Source organism: Humulus lupulus, chromosome 8 (genome assembly GCF_963169125.1).
Source record: "Humulus lupulus chromosome 8, drHumLupu1.1, whole genome shotgun sequence".
Classification (NCBI taxonomy): Eukaryota; Viridiplantae; Streptophyta; class Magnoliopsida; order Rosales; family Cannabaceae; genus Humulus; species Humulus lupulus.
Window position 1 is genome coordinate 14538869 of NC_084800.1, and position 27729 is coordinate 14566597.

A 27729-nucleotide genomic window follows, 5' to 3' on the forward strand; every position below is an offset into this window, starting at 1 on the left:
AGTTAACTATTTTCTTGGTTTTGAAGCCTACAGAAATGCCTCTGGTCTATATCTCACGCAATCTAAATATGCTGCTGATTTACTTGCCAAAACCAATTTTGAAGATGCCAAATCATGTGATACACCTATGATCTTGGCCAACAAGCTTGCACTAGATGACAACCCTTTATTTGATCAGCCAGAACTATATAGAAGCACTATTGGTGCTCTTCAATACTTGACTTTCACCAGACCAGATCTTGCTTATTCAATAAATAAGCTTAGTCAATTTTTGAAGGCCCCAACTGTTAATCACTGGACTGCCTGTAAAAGAGTTCTAAGATATATCAAGGGTACTATGCATCTTGGTCTTCACTTCAAGCCTTCCACGGTTCTAGATCTTGAGGCTTATTCCGATGCCGATTGGGCTTCTAGTTTAGATGATCGTAAGTCGACAAGTGGCTTTTGTCTTTTTCTTGGTGGAAATCTAGTGAATTGGAGCTCCAGGAAACAACGCACTGTGGCCCGATCTAGTACCGAGTCTGAATATAGGGCTCTTGCATCAGCAGCTACTGAACTAGTTTGGATCAGTTCTCTTCTTCATGAGCTCAATATTTCCCTTCATAAACAACCCCCTGTATTGTGGTGTGACAATCAAAGTGCTCAAGCTCTTGCTCTGAATCCAGTTTTTCACTCCCACACAAAGCATATTGAACTTGATGTTCATTATATTCGTGAACAAATTGCCAACAAGAAGCTGGAAGTTTGCTATATTCCAACGGCAGATCAAACTGCAGACTTGTTCACCAAACCTCTGTCTTCACCACGTTTTCAATTTCTTTGTAACAAGCTTCATTTGGTTGACTCCAAATATAGCTTGAGGGGGGTGTTAGTGAATGATTTGAATATGTTATTTATCTGTTTGTAATCTGTTAGTTTGTTAACCAACTGTGCGTTAGGACAGAGTTTGTTACACAGTTGAGTTGGTTGTCATTTCTGTAACAGATTCAGTTTTCATATCTGAATATCTATATAAATTCAGTCTGAGCTCTTGCTATTCTAGCAAGCTCATTTCATCATTTCATTTTCTCAACTTGTTTCAAGAAGACGTGATCATCAACCATTATTCAAGTATTTACCATTCTTAATATATTCTACACATATTAATTACTATCCTACTACCATTCTAATTCTGATGATAATTATATTTGACTTACTAATATTATAGAAAATTAGGATCTTAATAATCGATTGATCCTGTAAAATTTTCCAACTAAGATTAAATTACAACCAACTATATTACGTATATATGTTCATTCTTTTCCCTTGCATGCATTATAGATTCTTATCGATGGAAGAAACCCCAAGGCAGTGGACATTGATCAACATCCTTTGCCAACTTTGGTATATTTGGCATGTGAAAAGAGACCGAAGTACCACCATAACTTCAAAGCAGGAGCCATGAACTCACTGGTTATAATGATTCTTAAGCTAATTAATTAGCTCCTTTTTCCTCTGCTTACTAGCTATATATAGCTAAGAAAATATAACTTAAGAGTTGATTTTTCATTTTGCTAGATACGAGTATCGGCGCAAATCAGCGATGCTCCGATAATTCTCAACGTGGACTGCGACATGTATTCGAACTATTCAGAATCAGTGAGAGATGCAATGTGCTTCTTTTTGGATGAAAAGAAGGGGGATGAGATTGCCTTTGTTCAATTTCCGCAGGCATTTGAGAACCTCACCGAGAATGATATTTACAGCAGTTCCTTGAGAGTTATAGTAGAGGTTAGCCCTGTATACTTACTATATTAGTAGGTACTCTTTCTTCTTGTTTTGACGTACTCTTGATTTAATAAGACCATGCATGATGATCCCAAGGTTGAGCTTCGAGGATATGACACTAATGGAGGGCCTTGCTATATTGGTACTGGGTGTTTTCACAGAAGGGAATCTCTTTCTGGTAAGACATACAATGAGGCGAGTAAAGTGTTACTAGACTAGAAAAGAAAGAATGAAGATGATGAGAGAATTAGTGCAGAAGCTCTCGAAGAAACAAGCAAAGTTCTTGCCAGCTGTACCTACGAAGAAAACACTCAGTGGGGAAAAGAGGTAGTTGCTCATACATTCTCCCTTTCCCTCAAATGAAAGATGTTCAACCTTTATATGAAAACCTATATATAAAATAGAGATTTTATGTATATATATATAAATATAATATTTATGACTACTATTAATATTTGTGCTTACATTTATATAAACTAATATGCAGATGGGTGTGATGTATGGGTGTTTGGTGGAAGACATTTTAACAGGACTTATGATACAGTGTAGAGGATGGAGATCGGTTTATTATAATCCAAAAAGAAAGGCCTTTCTAGGAGCTGCTCCTACAACACTGCAGCAAGCACTTGTGCAACACAAGCGATGGGGTGAAGGAAATCTTCAAAAGATTCCCCTAGGACTTCGGCTTTCATACTTAGTCAGCTTGCTATGGTCTCTAAACAGCTTAGCTTCACTCTATTATGTCGTCATGCCATCACTTTGTCTTCTCAAAGGAATCTCCTTATTTCCCCAGGTAATAACAAACTAACCTTGTAGTTTTTGAATTCTAAAATGTTGTCTTTTGAATTCTCCCTATTTTAACAGGACTCTAGTTGAATCGTCGTACCTTGTCCTGGCAGGTGTCCAACATATGGGCTGTACCATTTCTCTACGTCTTCTTCAGCAACTGGGCGTACATCCTTGGGAACTTTTGATGTATGGAGGGACATACCGGGAATGGTTGAACTATCAAAGAATGTGGCTATTTAAAAGGACCACTTCCTATTTCTTTAGCTTCTTAGATTTTTTCCTAAGGCTATTGGGATTTACAGATGCACCCTTCATCATAACTGCAAAGGTGGTTGATGACGATGTTTCTGAGAGATATGAGAGAGAGCTGATAGAGTTTGGTACTACTTCGCCAATGTTTACCATTTTGACGACACTAGCATTGCTCTACGCGTGGGGTTTCATCTGGGGATTGAAGAGGTTGGTCTTCACTGAGCAGAGTTTGGTTCTTAACCCATTTACATTGCAGACTGTTCTTTGTGGTCTGCTGGTTTTCATAAACCTCCCAATTTATCACTACTACAAAATTGGGCTTTCCAGACACCCAACCACGACAGTCAACTCTGTTGACTGTCATAATTGTTTAGCGGGACTCTACGCCGACAGTTAAAAACTGTAGGCATAGAGACCAACGCCGACAGCTAATAACTGTCACCGTTGCTTTTGACTGTCGCTATTGACTCCAACGCCGACAATTAATTGGAGACCAATGCCGACAGTTAAAAGGTGTCGCTATTGACTCCAACGCCGACAGTTAATACGATACCAATGCCGACAGTTAAAATGTGTCGCTATTGACCCCAACGCCGACAGTTAATTCAAGACCAATGCCGACAGTTAAACGTTGTCGCTGTTGACCCCAACGCCGACAGTTAATAAAAGTCCAATGCCGACAGTCATAAAATGTCGCCAAAATTCAAATAAAAAATAAAAAATTATAATTAATGAATAGTATAATTTTAAAAATAAACTAAATTATGTAAACATATATTTATAAAAATTATGTATTTATTAAAAACTTTTAAAACAAATTTTTAAATTTTTTTTTCTTTCATATTATTAACTTTTGTATTTATAAAATTAACTATATTATTCTTTAACATATTTATAAAATTTGTATTAGTTAGAAAATAATTTTTTTATTAATTGGAAAAATATTGTAAAAAAATTAATGAATAGTATAATTTTAAAAATATACTAAATTATGTAAATATATATTTATAAAATTTATGTATTTATTAAAAACTTTTAAAACTTTTTTTTTGTTTCTAAATTTTTCATATTATTATCTTTTGTATTTATAATAATTTTTTTATCAAAATTTAAATTTATTATTCTTTAACATATTTATAAAATTAACTATATTATTAACTATATTATTCTCTACCATATTTATAAATTTTTATTAGTTAAAAATGAGTTGTTTTATTAATTGGAAAAATATTTTTAAAAAAATTAATGAATAGTATATTTTTTTAAAAGTAAACTAAATTATGTAAATATATATTAATTGAAAACTTTAAATTCTAGATTTTTTTTCTAAATTTTTCATTTTATTAACTTTTTATTTATAATAATTTTTCTATCAAAATTTATATACTTAAATTTTATTTGGTTAACATATTTACGATAATATTAGTTAAAAACGAGTTATTTTATCGTTTGGTTAAATATTGTGAAATAATTTTAAAATTTTACTAATAATATTAGTGTTTTTATTTTTTATTTTTTAAAATTCATGTTGAAAATATTAAGTTGTTAATTTTTAAATATAATTAGAAAATAAAACCTAATAATATATCATTAATATGTTTTTTCTTAATATCATGAACTTTTGTATTTAAAATTAAAATAAAAACTAAAAATTCTACACAGCCCACGGTTTTTTTCCTTCTCCCCTAAACCCTATCTCTCTCTCTCTCTCACACACACTTCCCAGCAACCCACCCTTACATTTCTCTCTTCCTCTCCCGCACGCTCACTCTCTCACTCTCTCACTCACTCAACGGCGTGCGAGGGTTTTGGAAACCAGAAGAACGACACGAACGACGGGCGGTTGTGGGTATTGGGCAAACGGTGGGGACTTGGGGGCCGATCATGGGAAAACTATAACGTCCCTAAGGTAGGGTACGTCTTCCACATACTCGTAATTCTAGGGTTTACGAGTATGTAAGGCACTTGACCAAAATAATTAAATAAAAAGATACGAAGAAATACAGAAAAATTTAAAACTTTTATATAAACTTATTAGAAGAAATTATTACATGTATGAATACTTTAAATTTAAGGCAGCCATATGAAAACTCTAAACCATTATTGCATTGCTACTGAGTCTGTGCTCCACAAGTTGCTCAACAGCTAAAGCCACACCTGGAAAAATGTTGGAAAATAACATAATGAGCTAACGCTCAGTATGAAAATCTCATGCATACACATACACATGAATGTCGTGAGTTTGTAGTGCACATATACTAATATGCTGACTTATATACTTATGCATTTGATTTATTGCTCAAGCACTTTCAAACTTTACTTTTATGCTATTTCTTTTAGTTTCACATTTTTTATGGGCCTAATATCACTTGTGCACACTGTTTGATTCGGCCAATGCCTGCAGGGCTTGTTACACATATCATATAGAATCCCATGGGTTCTCCTCCGGCTAGCCATCATCTCAGCTAAGCTCATCATAACACTCATTTCATCGTCGCCATAGCTGCCATACTTATTACACATATGGAGGAGAAAGACGGGAACATGGCAAGCATGTCTGAATGGTCAACTCTGACCTAGCCCATACTAGTGGGCAGCCACTATTAGTCTTATAGTTCTCCGTCTTCTTTGCTGAACTTACTTAATTGCTTCATCAAAATAGTGGCGCCCTTTTTAAACATATTATTATCACTTTGCTTAAGTCTTGTGTCATTAAAATGTTAAATTTTACATAAGACTTTTCAAGGCATTTCATAACTTTTCTCATATTCATATGCATGGTCTTATATCACATAATAATGTATCACATAACTGTACATGCCATGCATACATGCTGATGCTGAAATGCCAATGTTCATGTTCATGATTCATGTTGATGGTATTCAATCAAGGCATTGTATCACATCTCATATAACTCAAAACATCTTTAGTCATAATACATGAAGCTTTGGGTTGGTGGCGTTGTTATACCTTAACGTAGAGCTATGGCTCAGGTCTAAGGTTTCCAGCCTAAAAACTTAAACACTTCATATATCATAACATATAACAAATCATGAACATAAAGCAATCCACATATCCATCAACATAAGAACACATACTTGCACATAATTCATATCATTCTTAACCAAGTAAGACATCTTTCACATATCACGGAATTCATCAATTACATATCACACAACACCCTTATGGTGTTCATATAACCATTCTTCACATACTTATCATATGCATCATCATCATACCATACTTAACTCATCAGATGTACACAATCAATGTAGTCATGCATCTTACACTTAAGCACAAAATGTGAGATTTACTTACCTTAGGTCCTTAGCTTATTTTAAAATTGCTCAGCAATAGTCAATCAATCAAATCCATACAAATCCTATTCAAGGCACATCTTTTATTAAATTCTATCAAAATTGTAAATATACACTATTGATAGTGTATATTAACAATACCAGAAACTATATAAATGATAATAATAATTATTATCAACGTAATGCAAATAACTCTTCATATAAAACCATGCTTTAAACCTTGCTCATAAGATAATGTACTCTTATGATAATAATAACAAGAATAATAATTATCGTCTATAAATAAACTTACTTCAGTATTAATAACAAAAATACTTCAATAACAATACATATATGAATGTATATATTCAAATAGTCATTTTATAAAAGAAATCATATTTTTAACATAAAGTTGTAATAATCGATATAATGATAATAACATAAATATAAATATTTATATTATTATTAATGAGTCATAATATCAATTCCAGTGATATAATAAATATACTTTATCCAAAATTTACTGGTCTTACAAATATCAATAACTGTAATAAACTAATACTGATATTATTTTGATATCAAATATTAACAAAATATTAATATATAAGAATAATTGTTAAATAATAGGTTTACTATAAATCACACTTTTCATATATATATATATATATGAAACTATATTCTTGATTTACTTAACAAAATAATAACAATAATAATTAAAATTACTTAATCATAAAAATTTCCATATTAATATAAAATCAATTAAATATGTATTTTTATACTTTATTTAATATCTAATATTTTCTAGAAAATTGGACAGCACAACGGCTATAAAGTGGACAATCCCAAAATCAAAACCTGTATAAAAAATACATATAATCCTAGACAGCCAGTAAATTACAGAAAATATTTCATATATCAATAATATATAATTATATACTATAAATACACATAATAACAATTACTCTAATCAATCACAATTAAATAACAATATAGGTCAAAGAAATTATACCACAATGATCGGGTTCCACAACAAGTCAAACGGTGATTTTCTGAAACTCAAAACGTACTTCGGAACCTCGAACACTAAGTTTCGACCGTCGGTCTACGGTGGATCACGGTGGCTCGTGGTGGGCCCACCACCCAACTATGGTAGATGCAGGAACCAGTTATTGGGTTTTGAAGCCCACAACACGAGGAACACGATGGTGGTGACGGATCGGTAAACGGATGCCCGAGGTGGCAGAATCGCAACTTTGAAGTCGCGGGGTGGACGAACTTAAATCGAACAGTTGAGGTGTTTAATCGGCGAGTGAGCTCTAGATTCCCGCGTGGTCGATAGTTCGGAGGCCTCTGAATCCAACGGTCCGGCGCGTGGCTATAATTGGTGACCGCTGGTGGACGTTTGGTGGTCGGGCAGACGCACGCACGCACGCGAGAGAGAGAGAGAGAGAGAGAGAGAGAGAGAGAGAGAGAGAGAGAGAGAGAGAGAGAGAGAGAGAGAGAGAGAGAGAGAGAAAGAGAGATTTTATGAGGAGAGAGAGAGAAAGAGATTTTCTGAGGAGAGAGAGAGAAAGACTCGGTTAAAAGGCTGAAGCCTTTTTTTTTTAATTTATTTAAATTACACTTGGACCCAAAATACTAAAATTCTTTTCAAATAAGCCCTTTACCAAAACTTTCTTAATTTTATAAAAATCCCCAATTAAAATTATATGACATTTGGGTCCAATAGTTGACTACTCAAGTTTCTCTTTCTTTAATCTCATTAAAAACATAAAATGATATTTTAAACACTATTTTTCCATTACTATTTCTTAAATTTGTAAACTTGTGCATTTTATGTATTAAAACTCTGATTTATAATAAAAATGTATAATGAAAATGTTGGATATTACACAAACGATAAGGGCTCGGGGGTCTTGGGAAAACGGCGCAAATGACGGTCGTGGGTGGCTCGGTCTCACGGAGGGTTCGTGGGTGGCTCGGTCTCGCAGAGAGGTCGTGGGTGGTGGCTCTGGTGATGGGGTTGTGGCGGTTTCTCTCTGTGTTAACGGAGAAGATGAAGAATGGTAAGTGTTTTTCTGTTCTTTTTTCTTTTTGTTAGTTTCTCACTGATAACTGAAATGTAATTGTGATATTAAATATCAATCTTTTTCTTACTAGCAACTCAAATTTTGTTCTGAATTTTTTGGTTTGTTATGCTATAATCAATTTGATATATGTTCAGGTTTCATAATATTACTTAATCGGTAGTATTTATGTTCCATTTTCTTCTTGAATCGGTCCAGTAGTGCTCAGACTTTTATGGGTCATGGAGGCAGGAGAAAAGGTTGTGGCAGAGTCAAGGTCGCCACCAATGATTCTGCTTTGGTGGAAGCTATCGCTGATGATTATTATGAAGTCTTGGGCCTGGTAAATGATTTGAATTTGATCTGGGTTTCTGCTTGGTTTCCTAGAAAATGGATAGAAAATTTTGAGGCCCTTTTTGTTGTTGAAAATGTGAACGTTCCTTTTAGCTGCTTAGTTTATTAACTCGTTTAGCTAATTTTTTTTAAAGATTCATTTTTGTTTTTGCTTAGGAGCGAAACCATGCAATCTCACACTATTTTTATGTTACTGTGCTTATATTATTCAATGTTTTAGATGAACGCGTATGTAGTAAGAACTTGAGAATTATGTGGGAACATAAAGAATCTTTAGAATTTTGTATGACAGCAAAATGGGTCTTAATTGAACATGGCCGTTTTGTTATAAAGATCTGAATTATAAGGGCTATTAGTTTTATATATTGAAAGTTTAGATCATGTTGATGATTTTTATAGATCCAATTTGATTTAATGTTCACTTTGTTATGTCTAATGATTGGTTGTTTCATGATATTAGCTCCCAGATGCCACACCAGCACATATTAAAAAGGCTTATTATAATTGCATGAAGGCTTGTCATCCGGATTTGAGTGGCAATGACGTAGAGACCAATAATTTATGCATGTTCATTAACGAAGTCTATGGGGTGGGTATCCATTTTAAGCTAAAGGATATGAGCTTCAAGCAAGTTTGTTATTTCGAACTCATTATCTTGCATTCACTAGAATTTGACTATTCCATTCCAGTGCAGGTGCTCAGTGACCCCGTTCAGCGCATGATTTATGATAAAATTCATGGCTATGCATTGACTGCTATGAACCCATTCTTTGATGATTCAAGCACGAAGGATTATGCTTTTGTAGACGAGTTTAGCTGCATAGGTAAGAAGTTTATTACTTTGCTGATTCTTACAGTTAGTTCAGATATCATTATCTGTCTCCATTGCTGCATCAACATCATTTGCCTTTTTTGTAAAATTGTAATATAAGCTTCTAACATGGCCAAAAATTTATCATACATACTAAAAGTGGCCTAGTTCTGTTAAACCAGTGGGATGCTAAGACCAACATCAGGGCAGACAATGTAGTAGTTTGTGGATCTCATGGATGTGACAATATTATAACTATGTGCCGTTCTCAAATGACTTGCATCTCTTTCCTCTTTCATACTTGTTTACACAACGACGACTTGTATTACTCTTTCCTCTTTCATACTTTTTTACACTAGTATATTTAAAAGCTTTTTGTTTCCAATTATTTTAACTATATCTAACGATTATATTTCTAAATAGCAACTTCTGATCAAGATCTCTTACATAGCATCATATTGGGTCAAACTTTTGTCACTTTCTTGGTTATATATACTTCAAAGCATCTGTTCTCCTGACCAAAGTAATTTTCTACCTCTCTGGCATAGTAACCTCACATTAATAATATTTATTCTTTTCATATCTCTAGCTTTCATATAATGATTTAATATCTTTGTCAATCTTTTAATCTGTTATATTGGTATTCTTAGATATGTTGGATTTTATAAACTATTTCTGATTGGTGTGTAAATGATGAATAGGTTTGGGATATGTAGAGCAATGACGAAGTTGCCTCGATTGCTTGGGAAGCGAAGAGCGAGGAGGGAGCATCAAGAGCGGTGGTTGAAGCGGCCATCGAAGCGTGGAAAAGAAAGTCCCCTTATGCCAAAATGGACGACTGCACTGTGACTTGCCTCTTCTTTCAGAAGTAACATTATCCTAGTATGTTCATAGTATATTAAGAGTTAATTAGTATAATGAGTTGAACTGTGATTTTATTGGATTGTCATGTCTTGTTTGCAGGTTTTTAAAATTTGGGGATGTCCGATTTGTAGTTGTTGTGCTGCCCGTTTTTCTAGAAATTTACACACTCTTGTCTAGTTAATTTTTATAAAAATCACTCGTTTTATATATCATGTGCAAAATAAAAACTTATTTTGCAAGCTGAATTATGATTTTCTATTTTGCGTAGACTTTAAAATGTGAATTAGATTTATAAATTTGGATTAGGCTTATTCACAACTCGTTGTGTTACTTTAACAACTTTGTCTGGTATGATCGTTGTGTTACTTTAACAACTTTAACAAATGTCATCTGGTATGCTTGTGTTACATATGAATGATCTATTAAATTTATGTTCTCGGTGCTCTTATTTATACTATATTATCTTTTCTTTTCTTGCTAAGTACTATGGACTTAGAACTTGATGCATATTACCTACACACTGCATGTCTTTATATGTGTGTATATATGTCTTTATTTATTTTAGTTTTGGTTTGACTTTAATGGTGTTTATTCTGTATTGTAGGCTAAAACTCTACTTGGATATTTAAGAGAACCAAGAGAACCAAAGCAACAAGAAATTCTTCTTCAAGTTGCTGGGTATTATTTTCTTTTTCTTTCTTGCTTGTAAGAATTATGTACAATGAGGATTTGACGTATTATTTACATTGAGAATAATGAATTTTTATTGAGAATTATTTAGTCTCATGGAGATTTGATGTATTATTTACATTTCAATTGTATGAATAAATGTATGTAAATGAATTTTATTATGATAAATATAATTTTTTTTACAAGTTATGGTAATAATAATTAATTATGTGAGTATTTTTTTTATTTAAATTTATATCAAACTTCAATTGTTAAAAATATAATTAAAAGTTTAAAAAAATATATATCGAAAAATTATTATTTATATATATAAATTTAATGTTACAGCGACACCTATTAACTGTCGGCATAGCCAGCAACGGCGACACGTATTAACTGTCGGCGTAGCCAGTAACGGCGACACGTATTAACTGTCGGCGTAGCCAGCAACGACGACACCTATTAACTGTTGGCGTAGCCACCAACGACGACACTTGTTAACTGTCGGCGTAGCCAGCAATGACGACACTTATTAACTGTCGGCGTAGCTACCCCTACGCTGGCATAGGCAAATACGACAGTTAGTCGACTGTCGTCATTGCTCAATAGCGACAGTTAAAAACTGTCGAGAAAGTTCGTTTTTGTAGTAGTGTATCAAGCCATCTTTATAAGAAAGGATAAGGGTATGCTGCCCAACTCAGTGATTTACCAGTCGATTATGCTCACTCTAGTAACATGCTCGATCGTCCATTATTAGAATTCTTTGAAAGATAACTCTAGTTGCCAGCTTGAAGTACTCTGCCCATTGTATTTGCACTACTACAAAAACATATTTTTAGGACACTTTTCTAAGGCATTCACCTAGATTCGAGTTTTAAAAACAGCTCATGGAGTCCTTAAAGAATTTTTAATATACATCTCTTGGATTTTTTAAGGCTCACGTTGCAAGTCCTAAAAGAATTTTTTGAGCCCTAAAACTGATGCGTGTCCTAAAAGTTTTATTTTGTTTTTTTTAATATACATCTCTTAGATTTTCTTTTGTTTCTAAATTTTAATATTATATTAACTTTTTATTTATAATAATTTCTATATGAAAAATTTAAATTCATTATGATATAATGAATAATATACTTAAATTTTATTTATTTAACATATTTATGATAAAATTAATTAAAAAAGTTATTTTATTGATTGGTTAAATATTGTAAACTAATTTTAAAATTTCACTAATAATATTGGTGTTTTTTTTTTTAAAATTTATGTTGAAATATTTGAAAAAAAATATGCAATAGTTGACATTAAATCAGATTTTAAATAAGAAAAGGGGGATAAAAATACTAAATCCCTAGAATCCCCTTATCTCTCCTCTTTCTTCTTCCCAGCCCAATACCACTCTTTCTTTTCTTCTCTCGCATCTCAGTCGGCCAGACCAGATGAGCCATCTTCGGCCACCACCCAATGACACACACCCCACCACGAGCTTCCTAGGCCCCCAAAACCCCCAACCCGTGAAGCTGGCCTTCCCACTCGCCTGCCTCCGTCGCCACTAGCTCCCCGAAGTTTCGTCGCTGCTGTGAGTTTGGAGGATTTTCTGGCCTCCACCGTGGAAGATCCTGCTGGCGACGCCGATGGCGAAGGTGACAGTGAAGGCTCTTGAGCTGGTGAAGTTCTCAGGCGTGGGTGGTGCTGCCATTCTCTTCAAGGTAAATTTGTATTAATTGAAATTTATGTTAATACCATCTCCCATTAATATTAAGGTTCATATGATTTGGGCATTTGTTTATCTTTTCCAGACAAGTCTAATGATCTGGTTCAAGAATCAGTAATTACATATTGATGATTTCCATCATACTTGTTTACCCTTAAAATGGGCTACTGATGACGTGGCAGGAATTTCTCACACGTGGTTGACACGTGGCAGAAGTGCTGCTCGACTATCGATCAGAAGCACATCACTTCGTCAGGCTTAGTTATAAGATACGACCAGTCTGGTCATATAGTTTGTTTTATTTACTTCTAAGATTGAATATTTCCTCAATATGACCTTGATACGCGGTTATTAAGGAAAGATATGGCCCGTTGGTCCATGTAACCCTCCTTGAGCCTATAAATATACATGAAATAGCTCAAGGAAGGGATTTTTTATCACTAAATCTTTTTACTAAGATATATATATATATATATAGTGCAATTATCCATCGTTTTATTGTGTTTCTTCCAAGGTTTGTGAAACTCAAGAACCTTAGTTCTTTGATCACTGCTTTGATATTCAATTTCAATAATAGCACTAAGTGGACGTAGGTCATTACCATCATTTGGGGCCGAACCACTATAATTTCTTGGTGTTTTCTTCTTTTTCATTGGATTATATCTTTCTTAATTGTCGTTTTACCTTTTTTCGTACATTTGACTCCGTGTCGTTGGCCAAATCAAGGGTCAAACATACTCTATTTCAAAAATTTTGCTTCATGATTCTCGATAATTAGTGTTTTTGTTGATGAATACAAAATTTAGCGTCATTTTTGAATCAGTTGAAGTTCATTTTCTATTAGTGTGAGCATTAAAACATAACTACTATATATGTCTGTATATGTGTATATGCACACATATGCAATATTATTAAATAGCACTAAAAAGCATTAGTTTTTTATTTTTTCACACGTATAGATAGCCAGACAACAAATTATTAAACATTCATTTATCTTTTTATTCATCAAACCATTCAACCAATAATTGGTCCCACAGGCAAAATTTAATACTATCTATTGGTGGTTCAAATTTTAGTAGTCAGAACAATATAGCTTTTGTCCACAGAGATTGTGAAGTGAGCTTGGAAGATAGAAATTTAGTGGCTGTAACGATCTTAATTATAAGTACTTGGAATATTCTGTCCATATAATTAAGTTAATGACCAAGATAAAAGTAAAAAAAAATTAAAGCAAACCTTATCTCAAGATTAAAATAATATATTAATTGAAGATGATAAGAAAGATTAGGTAGTGGATGTATAATAATTTTACCATGACATAAAAGAGTGATGACACAGTAAATGTCCAGAACCAATCAATGTAGGAATCTACTATGTAAGCTCCAAGAATTAGTGTCATCCACACAACACCTGACCAGTTATTTCACATTCCTCACCGAAGATATTGTGTCTTCATGGAGCTGTGTTGTAAAGTAATTCACCAAATTTGAAGTCACCCCATAAAAGGCCATCCTCTCAAATGCTTCATAGCCTACATAATAGAAGAAAAACAGTCTCAACTGATTCCATTTTCTATACTAATAAGCAAAAATCTCAAATGGATAACTGTTATATTTTGTACCTTATTTCACCATGGTATCCATTGGAGTATAGTTTTTATTACTCATTTTCTCCATATTTTGAAGCTATCTCTATGTTACAATATTAATTATGAGTGCTCTAAAGATTATATAAATTTTTGAGGATTATTGATGACATATTATATAATTTATGTAGTTTTGATTTTTTTTTAAAAAGAAAATATGTTGTAAAATAAATAAATGCAACATTATTAATATTTTTTTATATAAAGTATAATTGAATTTAAGGATTCCAATTTTAAAGTATATATATTTTTTTATTAATATGGTGATAAATATTATATCTCTTCGTCAATTAAAGTAGTATTTTATTGTTGTGTGTTGACAGTATAGCTTACTTGACTCCAAATATAATTTTAATTTTCCAGTTACTTTGGCCGTGGTTGGCAAGGCTTATAAAAGCTCTTTTGGGTCTTTTGATATCTAAAAGCTCTTTCCTAATAAGTTAATATTTATAACTTCCTCCAAAAATGCTTTTTAAAAAACTAAACTCAAAAGCAAAAGTTTGGCCTGCCGAGCATTTATTTGGAGTAATATCTCTTCACTTTTCTTGATGTATATATTTCCGTGTACAATATATTCTTTTATTATTATTATTATTGAGAGATAGATGACACACACAATATTTTCACTCGCCCTACTTTCAGCCCCTCTTTTAAAATTGCTGTATTTTTTTTGTCCTTCTCCTAAACAAATGTAGGGAATCTACTTCCCTATAATGATTCTGACCCATTTTCAACGTAAGGTAAGCGCAGTTTGGGAAGTTTTGTTTTTGCAGTATTGATTTTCATCTTCTTGCCTTCTTTACACTTTTTGTTGTTGTTTTTTTAAGTTAATAGAATAATTTTTTGGAAGAGATGATGGCCATCTCTTAAACTTATCCAAAAAAAATTGTGGGTTTATCTGAGATTTTGTTTTCGTGGTTTTGGTTTTTGGATTTGTTTTTGTGAATTGTAAAAGCCATTTCAGTAGTAGATTAATTGGTAAGGTCTATGAAGTAGCAATTAATGTAAAATCCAAACTTTTTGGTTATTTTAGGCTAAAAATATAAAGTAAAAAAAAGTAATACTGTTAAACTAATAATTTATTTTCATAAACACACCTTTTTATATATCCATATTAAATGTTTGAATAGATTAATTAAAATTAATAAGTAGAAGAATATGGGAAAAAATCATGATGACGATCGTGATTATCTTCCTCTTTTCGAAACAAAGTCATCCAAGAACTGTACCCAGTTTAGATTGTTCGTAGGAACAATGTTAGTGGGGATATGCTCGATTTTTGTGTACAGATTATGGTATATGCCATTGCCAACCAAAGAAGAAGGTGTAGTACTCATCATCAGAATCATCAGACTATGGGCTTGGATTGGAGTGTTTCTCTCTGAGCTTTGGTTCACTCTTTATTGGTTCGTCAAAATTGTGGTTCGATGGAATCCCGTATATCGTCACACTTTCAAAGACAGGCTAACCCTCAAGTCAGCTTATTATTTATCTCTCTCTCTCTCTCTCTCTCTCTGTAAATATATATAATTTTATGAACGACTAATATATGTATATATTCTTATGTAGCAGATATGGGGAGAAGGATCTGCCGGGCGTGGACATATTTGTGTGCACTGCGGACCCAAAAGCGGAGCCACCGTTAATGGTGGTGAACACCGTGTTGTCAGTGATGGCTTATAACTACCCGCCAGAGAAGCTTAGTGTGTACCTTTCTGACGATGGTGCTTCGGACTTGACATTTTATGCCCTCTTAGAGGCCTCTAAATTCTCTAAGGAATGGCTACCTTTCTGCAACAAGTTCCGAGTAGAACCCAGATCGCCTGAGGCTTATTTCACCAAAGCTCCTCAACCACTCGATGATGATCATCGTTATCATTGGGCCTCCATCAAGGTATACATCTACCTACTCTTCTCTCCTACACGCAACTCGCCGTTTTCTGGCTAACAATGGTAAGGGCTATGATATTGGACTTGATAAGTACCATGAGTTGGCGACAACAACGTAATATTAGAAACATACGTGTGAGACTAGGCACAAAGCAAGTTGAGGGCTAGTGGGGCCATGATGCATGCCCCACTGAAATTATATAATGTTATATTCTTATAAAATATTCGAAACATATTCTATTAGCCTATAAATATAATTTGCACACTATTTTTTTTTTAAAATTGTTCTTTTTGCTTGTTTTGATTACATATTATTTGAATAAAATAGAATAACGAAAAATAGGTATTTCATATAATATGATTTATCTCAGCTCAAAACTTGAAAATCAAACCGGTAATACTGGTAATAGAGGGTACAATGAGTACCTACCCAAAATAGAAATGGGTCTTTTTTTGTTTAGCAAAGAAAGGGGTCTTATCACAATTTTTATATCAAAAGTAAAATTATTGCCTTGGTCATTATGTGAGAGCTAGGGTTGTGCTTGCGTCTAAAACTCGAACTTGACATTTAAACAAAATTGGTATGTTATATGTTCGTTTTTGTCTTCTCTCAAAGGGAAATGACAGGTGGCTGTAATATTAATTACTCATATTCCTATCATTATATATTGCCCAATATTACAAAGCCACAAATTCCTTTTTAACTAACACTATATACTATTGTATATATAACTTTCATCTTTGAAAAAATTTATTAGGATTTATATTTTTTTTATCCTGTATTTTTTCCAATTATTTGTTTGGACTCTGTGTTTTAATAAATTCTTTTTTGAATACTGCATTTTGTAAAATAATTAAAACAGACCCCTAAATATAATTTTGATAAAGAAATATAACAATACAGTTGTTAGACAGAATATTTTTTTGAATTGTTAGTTAGGCGAGTTATTTGTGATCTTTGTACAATTTTTTTTGATTAAAATCGGGTTTATTTGAATTCTATTTGAACTATTTTACAAAATATATGGTCTAAAAATTAATTTATCAAAATAGAGAGCCCTAGGAGACAAAGCACATGCATGGTACAAAAATGTAAACTCTAACTAAAATTCTATTTTATATCAAATTTTATATAAAACACCATATATTATACATCATTTATCATCTTCTTTATATTTTTTTAATAAATATGATACACTTGACAATATATAATTTTTAATTATTTAAAGGATGAGGAATATAGAATACTCTCAGCAATCCTTATAACAAGGATATACAATCGTACTTAAGGGAAATCAAATCAAATTAATACTTAAACAGAGAGAACTCATGCTTTTTATTTAAAAATTAATTTCTGTTATTTAGATTATATATAATAGAAAATGATATATTTTCCTCACTTTATAGAGACTGTATGAAGACATGAAGATAAGAATTGAAAGTGCCACAAAAGCTGGCCAAATTTCAGAAGCGATACGCAAGGAAAATAAGGGATTTCTTGAGTGGGACTTTGTTTCAAGCAGACGTGATCATCAGACCATTATTCAAGTATTTACCATTCTTAATATATTCTTCATATATTAATTACTATCCTACTACCATTCTAATTCTGATGATAATTATATTTAACTTACTAATAGTATAGAAAATTAGGATCTTAATAATCGATTGATCCTGTAAAATTTTCCATCTAAGATTAAATTACAACCAACTATATTACGTATATATGTTCATTCTTTTCCCATGCATGCATTATAGATTCTTATCGATGGAAGAAACCCCAAGGCAGTGGACATTGATGAACATCCTTTGCCAACTTTGGTATATTTGGCACGTGAAAAGAGACCGAAGTACCACCATAACTTCAAAGCAGGAGCCATGAACTCACTGGTTATAATGATTCTTAAGCTAATTAATAACTCCTTTTCCTCTGCTTAATAGCTATATATAGCTAAGAAAATATAACTTAAAAGCTGATTTTTCTGTTTGGTAGATACGAGTATCAGCGCAAATCAGTGATGCTCCGATAATTCTCAACGTGGACTGCGACATGTATTCGAACTATTCAGAATCAGTGAGAGATGCAATGTGCTTCTTTTTGGATGAAAAGAAGGGGGATGAGATTGCCTTTGTTCAATTTCCGCAGGCATTTGAGAACCTCACCGAGAATGATATTTACAGCAGTTCCTTGAGAGTTATAATGGAGGTTAGCCCTATATACTTACTATATTAGTAGGCATTCTTTCTTCTTGTTTTGAAGTACTCTTGATTTAATAAGACCATGCATGATGATCCCAAGGTCGAGCTTCGAGGATATGACACTAATGGAGGGCCTTGTTATATTGGCACTGGGTGCTTTCACAGAAGGGAATCTCTTTCTGGTAAGACATACAATGAGGCGAGTAAAGTGTTACTAGACTGGAAAAGAAAGAATGAAGATGATGAGGGAATTAGTGCAGAAGCTCTCGAAGAAACAAGCAAAGTTCTTGCCAGTTGTACCTACGAAGAAAACACTCGGTGGGGAAAAGAGGTAGTTGCTCATACATTCTCCTTTTCCCTCAAATGAAAGATGTTCAACTTTTATATGAAAACCTATACATATATTTATATATATAAAATAGAGCTTTTATGTATATATGCATCAAATATATTTATATAAATATAATATTTCTTACTACTATTAATATTTGTGCTTACATTTATATAAACTAATATGCAGATGGGTGTGATGTATGGGTGTTTGGTGGAAGACATTTTAACAGGACTTATGATACAGTGTAGAGGATGGAGATCGGTTTATTATAATCCAAAAAGAAAGGCCTTTCTAGGAGCTGCTCCTACAACACTGCAGCAAGCACTTGTGCAACACAAGCGATGGGGTGAGGGAAATCTTCAAATCTTTTTCTCTAGGTACTGTCCCTTGAAGCACGGCTACAAAAAGATTCCCCTAGGACTTCGGCTTTCGTACTTAGTCAGCTTGCTATGGTCTCTAAATTGCTTAGCTTCACTTTATTATGTCATCATGCCATCACTTTGTCTTCTCAAAGGAATCTCCTTATTTCCCCAGGTAATAACAGACTAACCTCATGTAGTTTTTCAATTCTAAAATGTTATCTTATGACTCGACTCTAGTTGAATCGTCGTACCTTGTCATGGCAGGTGTCCAACATATGGGCTGTACCATTTCTCTACGTCTTCTTCGGCAACCGGGCGTACAGCCTTGGGGAACTTTTGATGTGTGGAGGGACATGCCGGGAATGGTTGAACTATCAAAGAGTGTGGCTATTTAAGAGGACCACTTCCTATTTCTTTAGCTTCTTGGATTTTGTCCTAAGGCTATTGGGATTTACTGATGCACCCTTCATCATAACTGCAAAGGTGGTTGATGACGATGTTTCTGAGAGATACGAGAGAGAGCTGATAGAGTTTGGTACTACTTCGCCAATGTTTACCATTTTGACAACACTATCATTGCTCTATGCGTGGGGTTTCATCTGGGGATTGAAGAGGTTGGTCTTCACTGAGCAGAGTTTGGTTCTTAACCCATTTACATTGCAGACTGTTCTTTGTGGTCTGCTGGTTTTCATAAACCTCCCAATTTACCAAGCCATCTTTATAAGAAAGGATAAGGGTACGCTGCCCAACTCAGTGATTTACCAGTCGATTATGCTCACTCTAGTAACATGCTCGATCGTCCATTATTAGAATTCTTTGAAAGATAACTCTAGTTGCCAGCTTGAAGTACTATGCACATTGTATTTGTATAATTTGGATAGGATGAACCTCTATGTGATGTCTTCTATGCCTAGAATAAATAAGCAAATTAAACTTTTCATCAAGCTCTGCTTCTTTTCGTAGATGATTCTATGGCTCACATACTACATGCCAGACTATAAAACCTTGAAAAAACTTACTACTCTAGGAGACAAAAGCACAAGGAGGGAAAGGGAACGGTTAGAATGAACACAGAATACATGAGAGCACTGAAGGCATGTATGTTGAACAGAGAACATGGCTTCTTTTTTGATAGATCCACGACAGGATTATTATATTGGTACTTATTTTTTTATTTTTTCCTTAACAAAGTTCCAAAAATGAGAAAGAGATGGAGAACACAATTAATACTGGGATGACGGTGAAATCTAAATTCAAAATCGTTAGTAGGAAAGTAGCATAAACGAACACACTCACACACACACATTGATACGAGAAAAGGCAGCCCATAGAAAATAAACCGGTTTTGTCGTAGCATAAATAAACTACTAGAAAGTGTTGGACACCAGTTGTTTAAAAATGTACAAGAAAGTAGTACATATTTAGACAGTACAAGCCTTAAAATTTAAATTAGGCACAATTGCACAATTTGCCTACCCTAGAGAGAGGCGGGATCATCAAATATATATAATACAAAAATCTTGTCTCCAATATTTAGTATAGTGCTAAGAGTATTATTTATATAGGTTTGGATTTGTGAGGAAAACAAACCATAAATAAATTTATTAATTTGTTGAAATTTCATACGTAATTATAGAAAAATTTAGGTACGAGAGATCCTTACTATTCTTCGTATGTTTATATTTTTTTGTTGCAATAAATGATCAGTAGTAATATGGCATTCCTTGTCTTCATCTTTGCGCCATACAAGAAAGAGGACTAGACACCATTAATACTATCCTATGAACGTAAATAATAAGTAACCAACACCGCTTAAAGCTCTCCATTCAACGACAAGGCCAACTTTTTTATTTTTATTTTTTCCCTCCATGAAGGTTAATTTCCTTAGATGAAATTAATATTCAAATAAAATTAGTGTTAAAATGGATAGGAGTTAGTATTGATATCTCAGTATAAAGCGTGTAGATAACATAAATTTTTTGTTTTAACGGTTTGTTTTGTTAATTTTAAGAAAATATTATAAATATTTAGCGGAATATACTTTTAAAATTAACTAAAAATAAATATTTTTTAATTATATTAATATAAATTTAAATATTATAAAATATTATTATTATAATAATATTTAATATAAGACTACATATATAATAATTATATTAATATAAATTTAAAATTCAAATGTTATAAAATATTATTATTATAATAATATATAATATAAAACTAGATATTTAATAATTATATTAATATAAATTTAAGTGTTATAAAAAATTATTATGATAATAATATATATATTTATTAATATGAATTCAAATATGTAAATCCTATAATTGGCATTTTTATAGAAATATCTTTTTCTTAAAAGATAAATTGGTGGATTTAGTTGTTTCCTTTTTTTTTTTTATAATATTCGGAAATGTTTGTTTCCCTTTATTATACTTTTCAGAATTGTTTGGTTTCCTTTATTACATTTTTCAGAAATTCACTTTCCTTTTGTGTGTGAATTTTGGACAATAATGTGCTTCCTTATTTAGCCTATATTGTCTCATTTTGTTTATAAAGGAAACAAAGTATATTGCAAATATTTGGTACTTACCCAAAGTTGTTTTTGGATTATTTGCTGATATTTTTTCGTGCAGCTCAAGGATTGAAATCAGGAAACTGGTTCTTTATGTCATTAATTATTGTTTCCTTTTTGAGCTTGTTTTGATCCGACATAGGTCTAAACTGTCCCCACCGATATCGCATCTGTCGGATCAGCATCTTCTAAATAAGACAACTCTTCAACAATCAAGAATAACTTCTATGATTCTTTCCTTTATTAGAAGAATTCGTTCTCAGCCTTTGTGAGCACGAAAAAAGACTCTATAAATAGGGCTCTAAAGGCAGTGAGAAAAGTGAACTCTTTGGTGCATTATTCGTGAGATTTATTGTAATATTTGTGAGAGTTCCTCTTTGTATACAAGATCATAAGTATTCATGTGATCTTGTAGAATTATGTGTGTTTAGTTTTTAGTGGTGAGTTTATACCATGTTCATGAGTGAATACACATTGTAATTTGAACACAACGTTTATAGTCTTCGGGAGAAGATTTTTACAAGCCTTGCGTCGGGAGGATGCAAGCACTCGCTGGCCATTGAAGGGAGTTCAAGTGGTTGAGCATTTCAATCAAGATTAGATTAGTGAAGAGAAGTACAACACGTTGCGGCAAATCTCAAGAGGGAGTCTTGTTTTGTTTAAGTCAATGTTTTTGTACTTGTGATTCTTTATTAATTGGTTTTATTCTCTGGGTGTGGCCCCAAGGAGTAGGTTATCCGAAAGGGTTTCTGAACCTTGTAAAAATTCGTTGTGTTCTTTATTGTTTTGCACTGTCTTTTTATTGTGTTCAGTTTCTGTCGTGACAAGTGTGGTTTCTGTCCCGACAGATCTGTATTTTCCGTAAACAGTTAATTACCATTCCGCACTTTAATTAATTCACTTGGTTTAATTAATTTGGTAATTACTAAAAACGGAATTTCAATTGGTATCAGAGTGGGTCACTCATTTCTGAGTGTGATCTTGGTTTATTCCGTTTGTTGTTCTTGTTCTTGCAATGTCTTTTTTCACAGAAGGAGGTTCCATAACTCGCCCCCCTTTAATCAACGATTCAAACTATCCATATTGGAAAGTTAGAATCAAAGCCTTTATCAAATCTCTAGATGAAAATGCAATAGTCAATTCAACCAGTTAGACAGTAATAACTAAACTTCTTGCCGCCTCACGGTCCAAGATCAAGCAGATATTCAACCATGACCCACAATCATACAGATAAACATATTGATTCATGATCATAACATTTAACATTTAGCATTTAGCAATTAACGATTGACAATTAACAATGCAAATAAGCATGTTCTTGCAATATCAGTACTAATAAGCATGTTCTTGCTTATCATGCAGCAGTCAAGGCCCAGCCTTATTAATGTATCTCATGTTGGCAGGTAAAGCATTTATATTCTATTTTAGCAGTTAAACATATACCACATAAATAGTTACCAAACCATGAGTCGAGTTTGTCTTCAGTGACGAGTGTATATGCCCAGCCAATCTACAGGAACCCTAAACCTTGCTACATTATGATACCAAGTTGTAACGCCCAGGTTACTCCAAGACAGCAACTGTGGACTTTAAACAGTGCTTTACTCGCTAAATGAGTCATTTAGTTATAAATGTGCATCTAGGTGTTACTAATAGGCTAGGGTGGAAATCTTGATCAAAAGGAATGGATATAATTTTTTAAAACATTAAACTATACATGGGCCCGTAAAAGTGTTTACAAAGTTATTTACAATCCAAAATGGTCATTACAGTGTAAAAATTACAACCCGCCAACCTAAGCGGCAAAAATAGGGTTAACCCTTAGTTCCTCTGAGAAACACCTTGATCGTGATGGTCAACTGGCTACATATGTACACATCACCACCTATGCTCTCCACTCAAGGTTGGGTGAGCTTTTCTTTCCCTTTGCCTGCACCACATAGCACCCATGAGCCAAGGCTCAGCAAGAAAACTTACTACTGCATGTATGTAATATTAATAAATGATTCTGGTAATCATTCTAGGGCTTGCAACCCTAATCAGATAGTGAGTCACACTTTGGGGCTTCGCACCCTAATCATATTGATGACTAATAAGTCTATCTCTAGGGATCTGCTCCCTAAATAGATGACTAATAAGTCTCTCATTGGGGATCTGCTCCCTGAATAGATGACAATTAAGTCTATCTCTAGGGATTCGCTCCCAGAATAAATGACTATTAAGTCTATCTTTGGGGCTCTGCACCCTAAGCCATGTGACGTTTCAATCACCTGAGCCTTTTGGCCTTGGCTCTAAGTAACTAGCCTTTAGACCAGACAAGCGCTTTAGTTTTCTTTGACCTTGGGGGTCGGTCAAGCATTTCATGCTCATGTTGATTAGATCTAATCATTTTGGCCTGTGTTAGACACATTGATGTCATTCTTGACTCTTAAGCCAATACCATACGACCAGTGCTCTGTATCACCGCTGAACTTGACTGATAAGTCACAGCTTCACGATCAATACTAAACACCATTGTCGTTCTCTGACTAATAAGTCAGTATCATACATAGATAAGCAAAGCTGTTATGCATTTACTATGCAATCAATGTCCATATATAGAGCACTCAACAAGCCTCATCAATAACCATGCATGTCACATACTGGGTACAATTTTCTTACCTCTAGTTCGAGCGTGAAATAATAAAAGAACGACCTTTGAGAACGATTGGTCCTTAAGTCCCTTAGCAGTCACCTAGTCATAACCAAATATGAAATCCCATCAATAAAAATAAATAATAAAAGGTTCATGGTCTAAACCCCACTCCCGGGGCCTAGAATCGTACTAAAACGGTTAGTTTATTCGATCCCGAGCTGTAGGAAATGAAAACTCGCGCTTAAACCTCATGAAAAACTCCTCCTAGCACAAAAGGAAGGGGCGGACCGCGGCGCGTCCCCAAGACAAAGAGCCTCTGTCTAGGGTACCAAGGGCGGACTGTGACTTGACCTTGTGGGTCGCGGCGCGCTTGCTAGACAAAGCCTAGGGGAGGCTCTGGAATAGGTTCAAGTCGCGACTTGCATGAACTCAGTCGCGGCTTGACCCTGCAAACCCAGTTCCCCTGCCTTTTTCTCAATTTAAACTCAGCCCAAACCTCAACAAATTAATCCCACAATCCCAGCCAAACATTACCACAACATATCCATCATTCAACCAAAAAAACCTAAGCTTTATAACACTTAAAACAACACCAAATAACCACTTCTACAATCAAGATTCAAAGCTTAAACATCACCTTAAAACAAAACAATAACCTTAAACTTTAGCTGAAAACCTTACCTTGAACTCATAATTGAATCCTCTTTAATGGTTGAACTAAGGTCCTAAGTCTCCAAACCTTGATCTGCTAACTTGAATCCTCAAGTTTACTCCAAAAATCACAACCCGAGAGAGAGAGAGAGAGAGAGAGAGAGAGAGAGAGAGAGAGAGAGAGAGAGAATGATGATCGTGAGAGAGAAAAACAAGCTGCTCTATTTTTGCCTTAACCTTTAACCTTTCTACAACCCTAAGTTTAAACATATCCCATGGTCAAAAGACCAAATGCCCCTAAGCCCAATTAATTCCTATACAGCCACCCAAGGGGAAAACAGTCATTTCCCAATTATCCCGCTAAGTATAATTAACATCCTCCAAGTCCCGTTATTCCCAATATTTTCAAATAATAATTAAATCATATCTCATTACCCATTCATTCATGGTGTTATACCCAAAAATTGGAGAATGCATCCTAGGAGGCTAAGGAGAATGCATTCTAGGAGTGCTAAGGGGAGTGATCCTAGGAGACCCCAAGGAGGATGTGGTCCTAGGAGACCCCAAGGGAGTGGTCTTAGGAGACCCCAAGGAGAAAGTGGTCTTAGGAGACCCCAAGGAGGATGTGGTCCTAAGAGACCCCAAGGGTGTGTAGGAGGCAAGCCTCCCAAGGTTTCTAAGTGTTGGCTCGAACGTGTCTAAGGTAAGTAGCTAAGGAGGAGGAGTCTCATGCAAGGGGAAAGAGACTTAGATTTTGATAAGGAGAGCCTATACAATGTTCGATCAGACATGTTTGGAAGATGTTAAAGGAGAATGCCTTGATCTTGTCCAAGGTGAGATGTTATGGAGGAGGTTGCCTCAATGTTGTCCAAGGTGAGGTGCAAAGGAGGTTGCCTCAATGTTGTCCAAGGTGAGGTGCCAAGGAGGTTGCCTCAATGATTGTCCAAGGTGAGGTGCCAAGGAGGTTGCCTCGGACCACCTTGGTCCGAGGAGAAGCCAAGGAGATTGGTTCAAGGAGGAACATGGCATGCTAGAGGGGAGTGCCATGTTAGAGGAGAGAAGTGCATGTCCTACCACCATGCACGTTCAACCCACGAAAACATGTCCTACCACCATGCATGTCCTACCACCATGCACGTCCGACCAACACTTGCATGGGTGGTCAGTAGGAGGTGGATCAACTAGCTAGAGGAGACTAAGTCAAGGTTCCCAGAGACAGCTTCAACAACATACGCGGGAATCTCTCATTCTTCCCACAAATGGGGGGTTTGTTACATTTCGAATTTTGAATGTTTAAATGTAATAAATATAATAAAATATCCCTATCATAAAGGGATATCAGTTGAGGATCCCAGGCCTATAAATAGAGAGCTTATGGGATGAGAGAGAGGTCCTTGAGCTGTTTCTTTCTAGAGAGAGAAAATTGGGACTGTCTATTCTAGAGAGAGAAAGTGCAGAAATAAGAGAAAATTCTTGTATTTTTGCAATCTGTACTGAAGAAACTCAGTTGGCTCAGTCCATCTGATCTTGAGTACGGATCTATAAATCACAACTCTAAGTGGATTAGGCTATTACCGATAATCGGGGCTGAACCACTATAAAAATCTCTTGTGTTATTTACTTTTCTTGTTTATACCGTCTGTTGTCATTTTATTTCTCTTAAAGGCTTGTCGTTATTGACGTTCTCACGTCGTTGGCTAAAACCGCAGTCAACATTTTGGTGCTTTCATTGAGAGCCTGAAGAGAAGAACAGATGGTCCCTAAAGCAAGATGGCGCCTAAGAACACCACTGCTGCTTCCAAGAGGACAAGCTCCTCTAAAGAGCCTGCTAGATCAGAAGGTCCTTGCCCACAATATCATGAGGATGAGCCTAGAGTCATGCTTGAGGACGTGACTCCAGGAGTCGAAGAGCTCCAAGAGACCATGGGGGCCTTCCAGGAGGAGATGGCACAATTCCACGCTAGGCAAGAGGCGTTTGCTGAAGAGATGGCCAGGCAGAGAGCTGCCTTAGAGCAGCAAAAACGCGATATGGAGGCCAGAAGTGAGGAGCTCAGACAACAACAGGAGGAGGTCAATCGGAAACATCGTGAAGCAACGCTTGCTTTGGAAGCAGCTACCCATTTGGCCCAAGCCAATGCCCAAGCTGCAGTACGAGGAGGACCCCCTCCAGGAGCAAGGACCACAGAAGCTGGTGGTAGGAGCAATGATAGACCAAGGAAGGGTGGTAATAACCCACCTGGTGAGGGAGATGGAGTCCAATCGCACACTACTTCGACCCAAGGGGAGCACTCTAGAACCCCCTCCAGAAGTCACCGATCGGGCAGTAAAAAAACTCCACCTGGGCAGGAGCAAAATAAGGCTCCTAGAGAGAAGAGGACCTCACAGTTCAAAGATGGGCATGGAGGGGATGAGGCTGATAGTCATCCCACCAGCCAGTCAAGGGAAAAGGAGGACCACAACCCACAAAGGGGAGAAAACTGCCCAGAGCGCGCCAAGAAGCCTCCATTGCACCCCGACCAGCGGCGTAGCAGGAGAGAGGAAGTCCCACGTAGTAAGCCCAGTGGGAAATCGAAGAGTACGGTGTTTGATCGGGTAGGAGAGCATGCTTCTCAGAAGGATCTAAGGGACGTTATCACCAACAAGAGGAGGACCGTCCTGGTCGAAGGGAAAAATCTGGACCGTCCTACCAGTCAAGTAGAAATACTTGACGGTGGCGCACCAGATGGTAATGCCCGACCAGGCGGTCAAAACCTTGGAACCTCATCAGTTGCACCAGCTATCCAAGCCCAGCTTGACATGCTAGCAGTTGCTGTGCAAGGTTTGTCGAAACGACCTTCCGAGATAGATGTGATCGACTACCGG

At 35.0% G+C, this 27729-nt stretch overlaps 2 protein-coding genes across 4 annotated transcripts; both read left to right on the forward strand.

The window, feature by feature from the left end:
* Positions 1–7982: 7982 nt before the first annotated feature.
* On the forward strand, positions 7983–10411 carry LOC133795059 (uncharacterized). The gene is made up of 5 exons (XM_062232511.1): positions 7983–8170; positions 8390–8513; positions 8985–9113; positions 9219–9348; positions 10037–10411. The coding sequence occupies exons 1-5, from the start codon at positions 7983–7985 to the stop codon at positions 10057–10059; spliced, it is 594 nt and encodes a 197-aa protein (XP_062088495.1). The 3' UTR covers positions 10060–10411.
* A 4245-nt stretch (positions 10412–14656) lies between these two features.
* On the forward strand, positions 14657–19950 carry LOC133794712 (cellulose synthase-like protein E6). Of its 3 annotated transcripts, none has more exons than XM_062232085.1 (8): positions 14657–15696; positions 15794–16115; positions 17519–17659; positions 17870–18001; positions 18105–18317; positions 18390–18641; positions 18831–19178; positions 19271–19950. In XM_062232085.1, the coding sequence occupies exons 1-8, from the start codon at positions 15380–15382 to the stop codon at positions 19814–19816; spliced, it is 2271 nt and encodes a 756-aa protein (XP_062088069.1). In that variant the 5' UTR covers positions 14657–15379; the 3' UTR covers positions 19817–19950. The 3 variants fall into 3 exon arrangements, with proteins under 3 accessions (XP_062088069.1, XP_062088071.1, XP_062088070.1); XM_062232087.1 differs by having other exon boundaries at positions 14657–14961; XM_062232086.1 differs by having other exon boundaries at positions 14659–15696; positions 18411–18641.
* The last annotated feature ends 7779 nt before the right edge of the window (positions 19951–27729 follow it).

Excerpts from the sequence above, each read along its gene's own strand:
- LOC133794712 (XM_062232085.1), top strand. The coding sequence starts at position 15,380 with ATGGGAAAAAATCATGATGACGATCGTGATTATCTTCCTCTTTTCGAA. Across the intron at positions 18,642-18,830 it reads ACACTCGGTGGGGAAAAGAG|ATGGGTGTGATGTATGGGTG; the intron begins GTAGTTGCTCAT and ends ACTAATATGCAG. Across the intron at positions 19,179-19,270 it reads GAATCTCCTTATTTCCCCAG|GTGTCCAACATATGGGCTGT; the intron begins GTAATAACAGAC and ends TTGTCATGGCAG.
- LOC133795059 (XM_062232511.1), top strand. The coding sequence starts at position 7,983 with ATGTTGGATATTACACAAACGATAAGGGCTCGGGGGTCTTGGGAAAAC. Across the intron at positions 8,514-8,984 it reads ATTATGAAGTCTTGGGCCTG|CTCCCAGATGCCACACCAGC; the intron begins GTAAATGATTTG and ends TCATGATATTAG. Across the intron at positions 9,114-9,218 it reads TCATTAACGAAGTCTATGGG|GTGCTCAGTGACCCCGTTCA; the intron begins GTGGGTATCCAT and ends ATTCCAGTGCAG.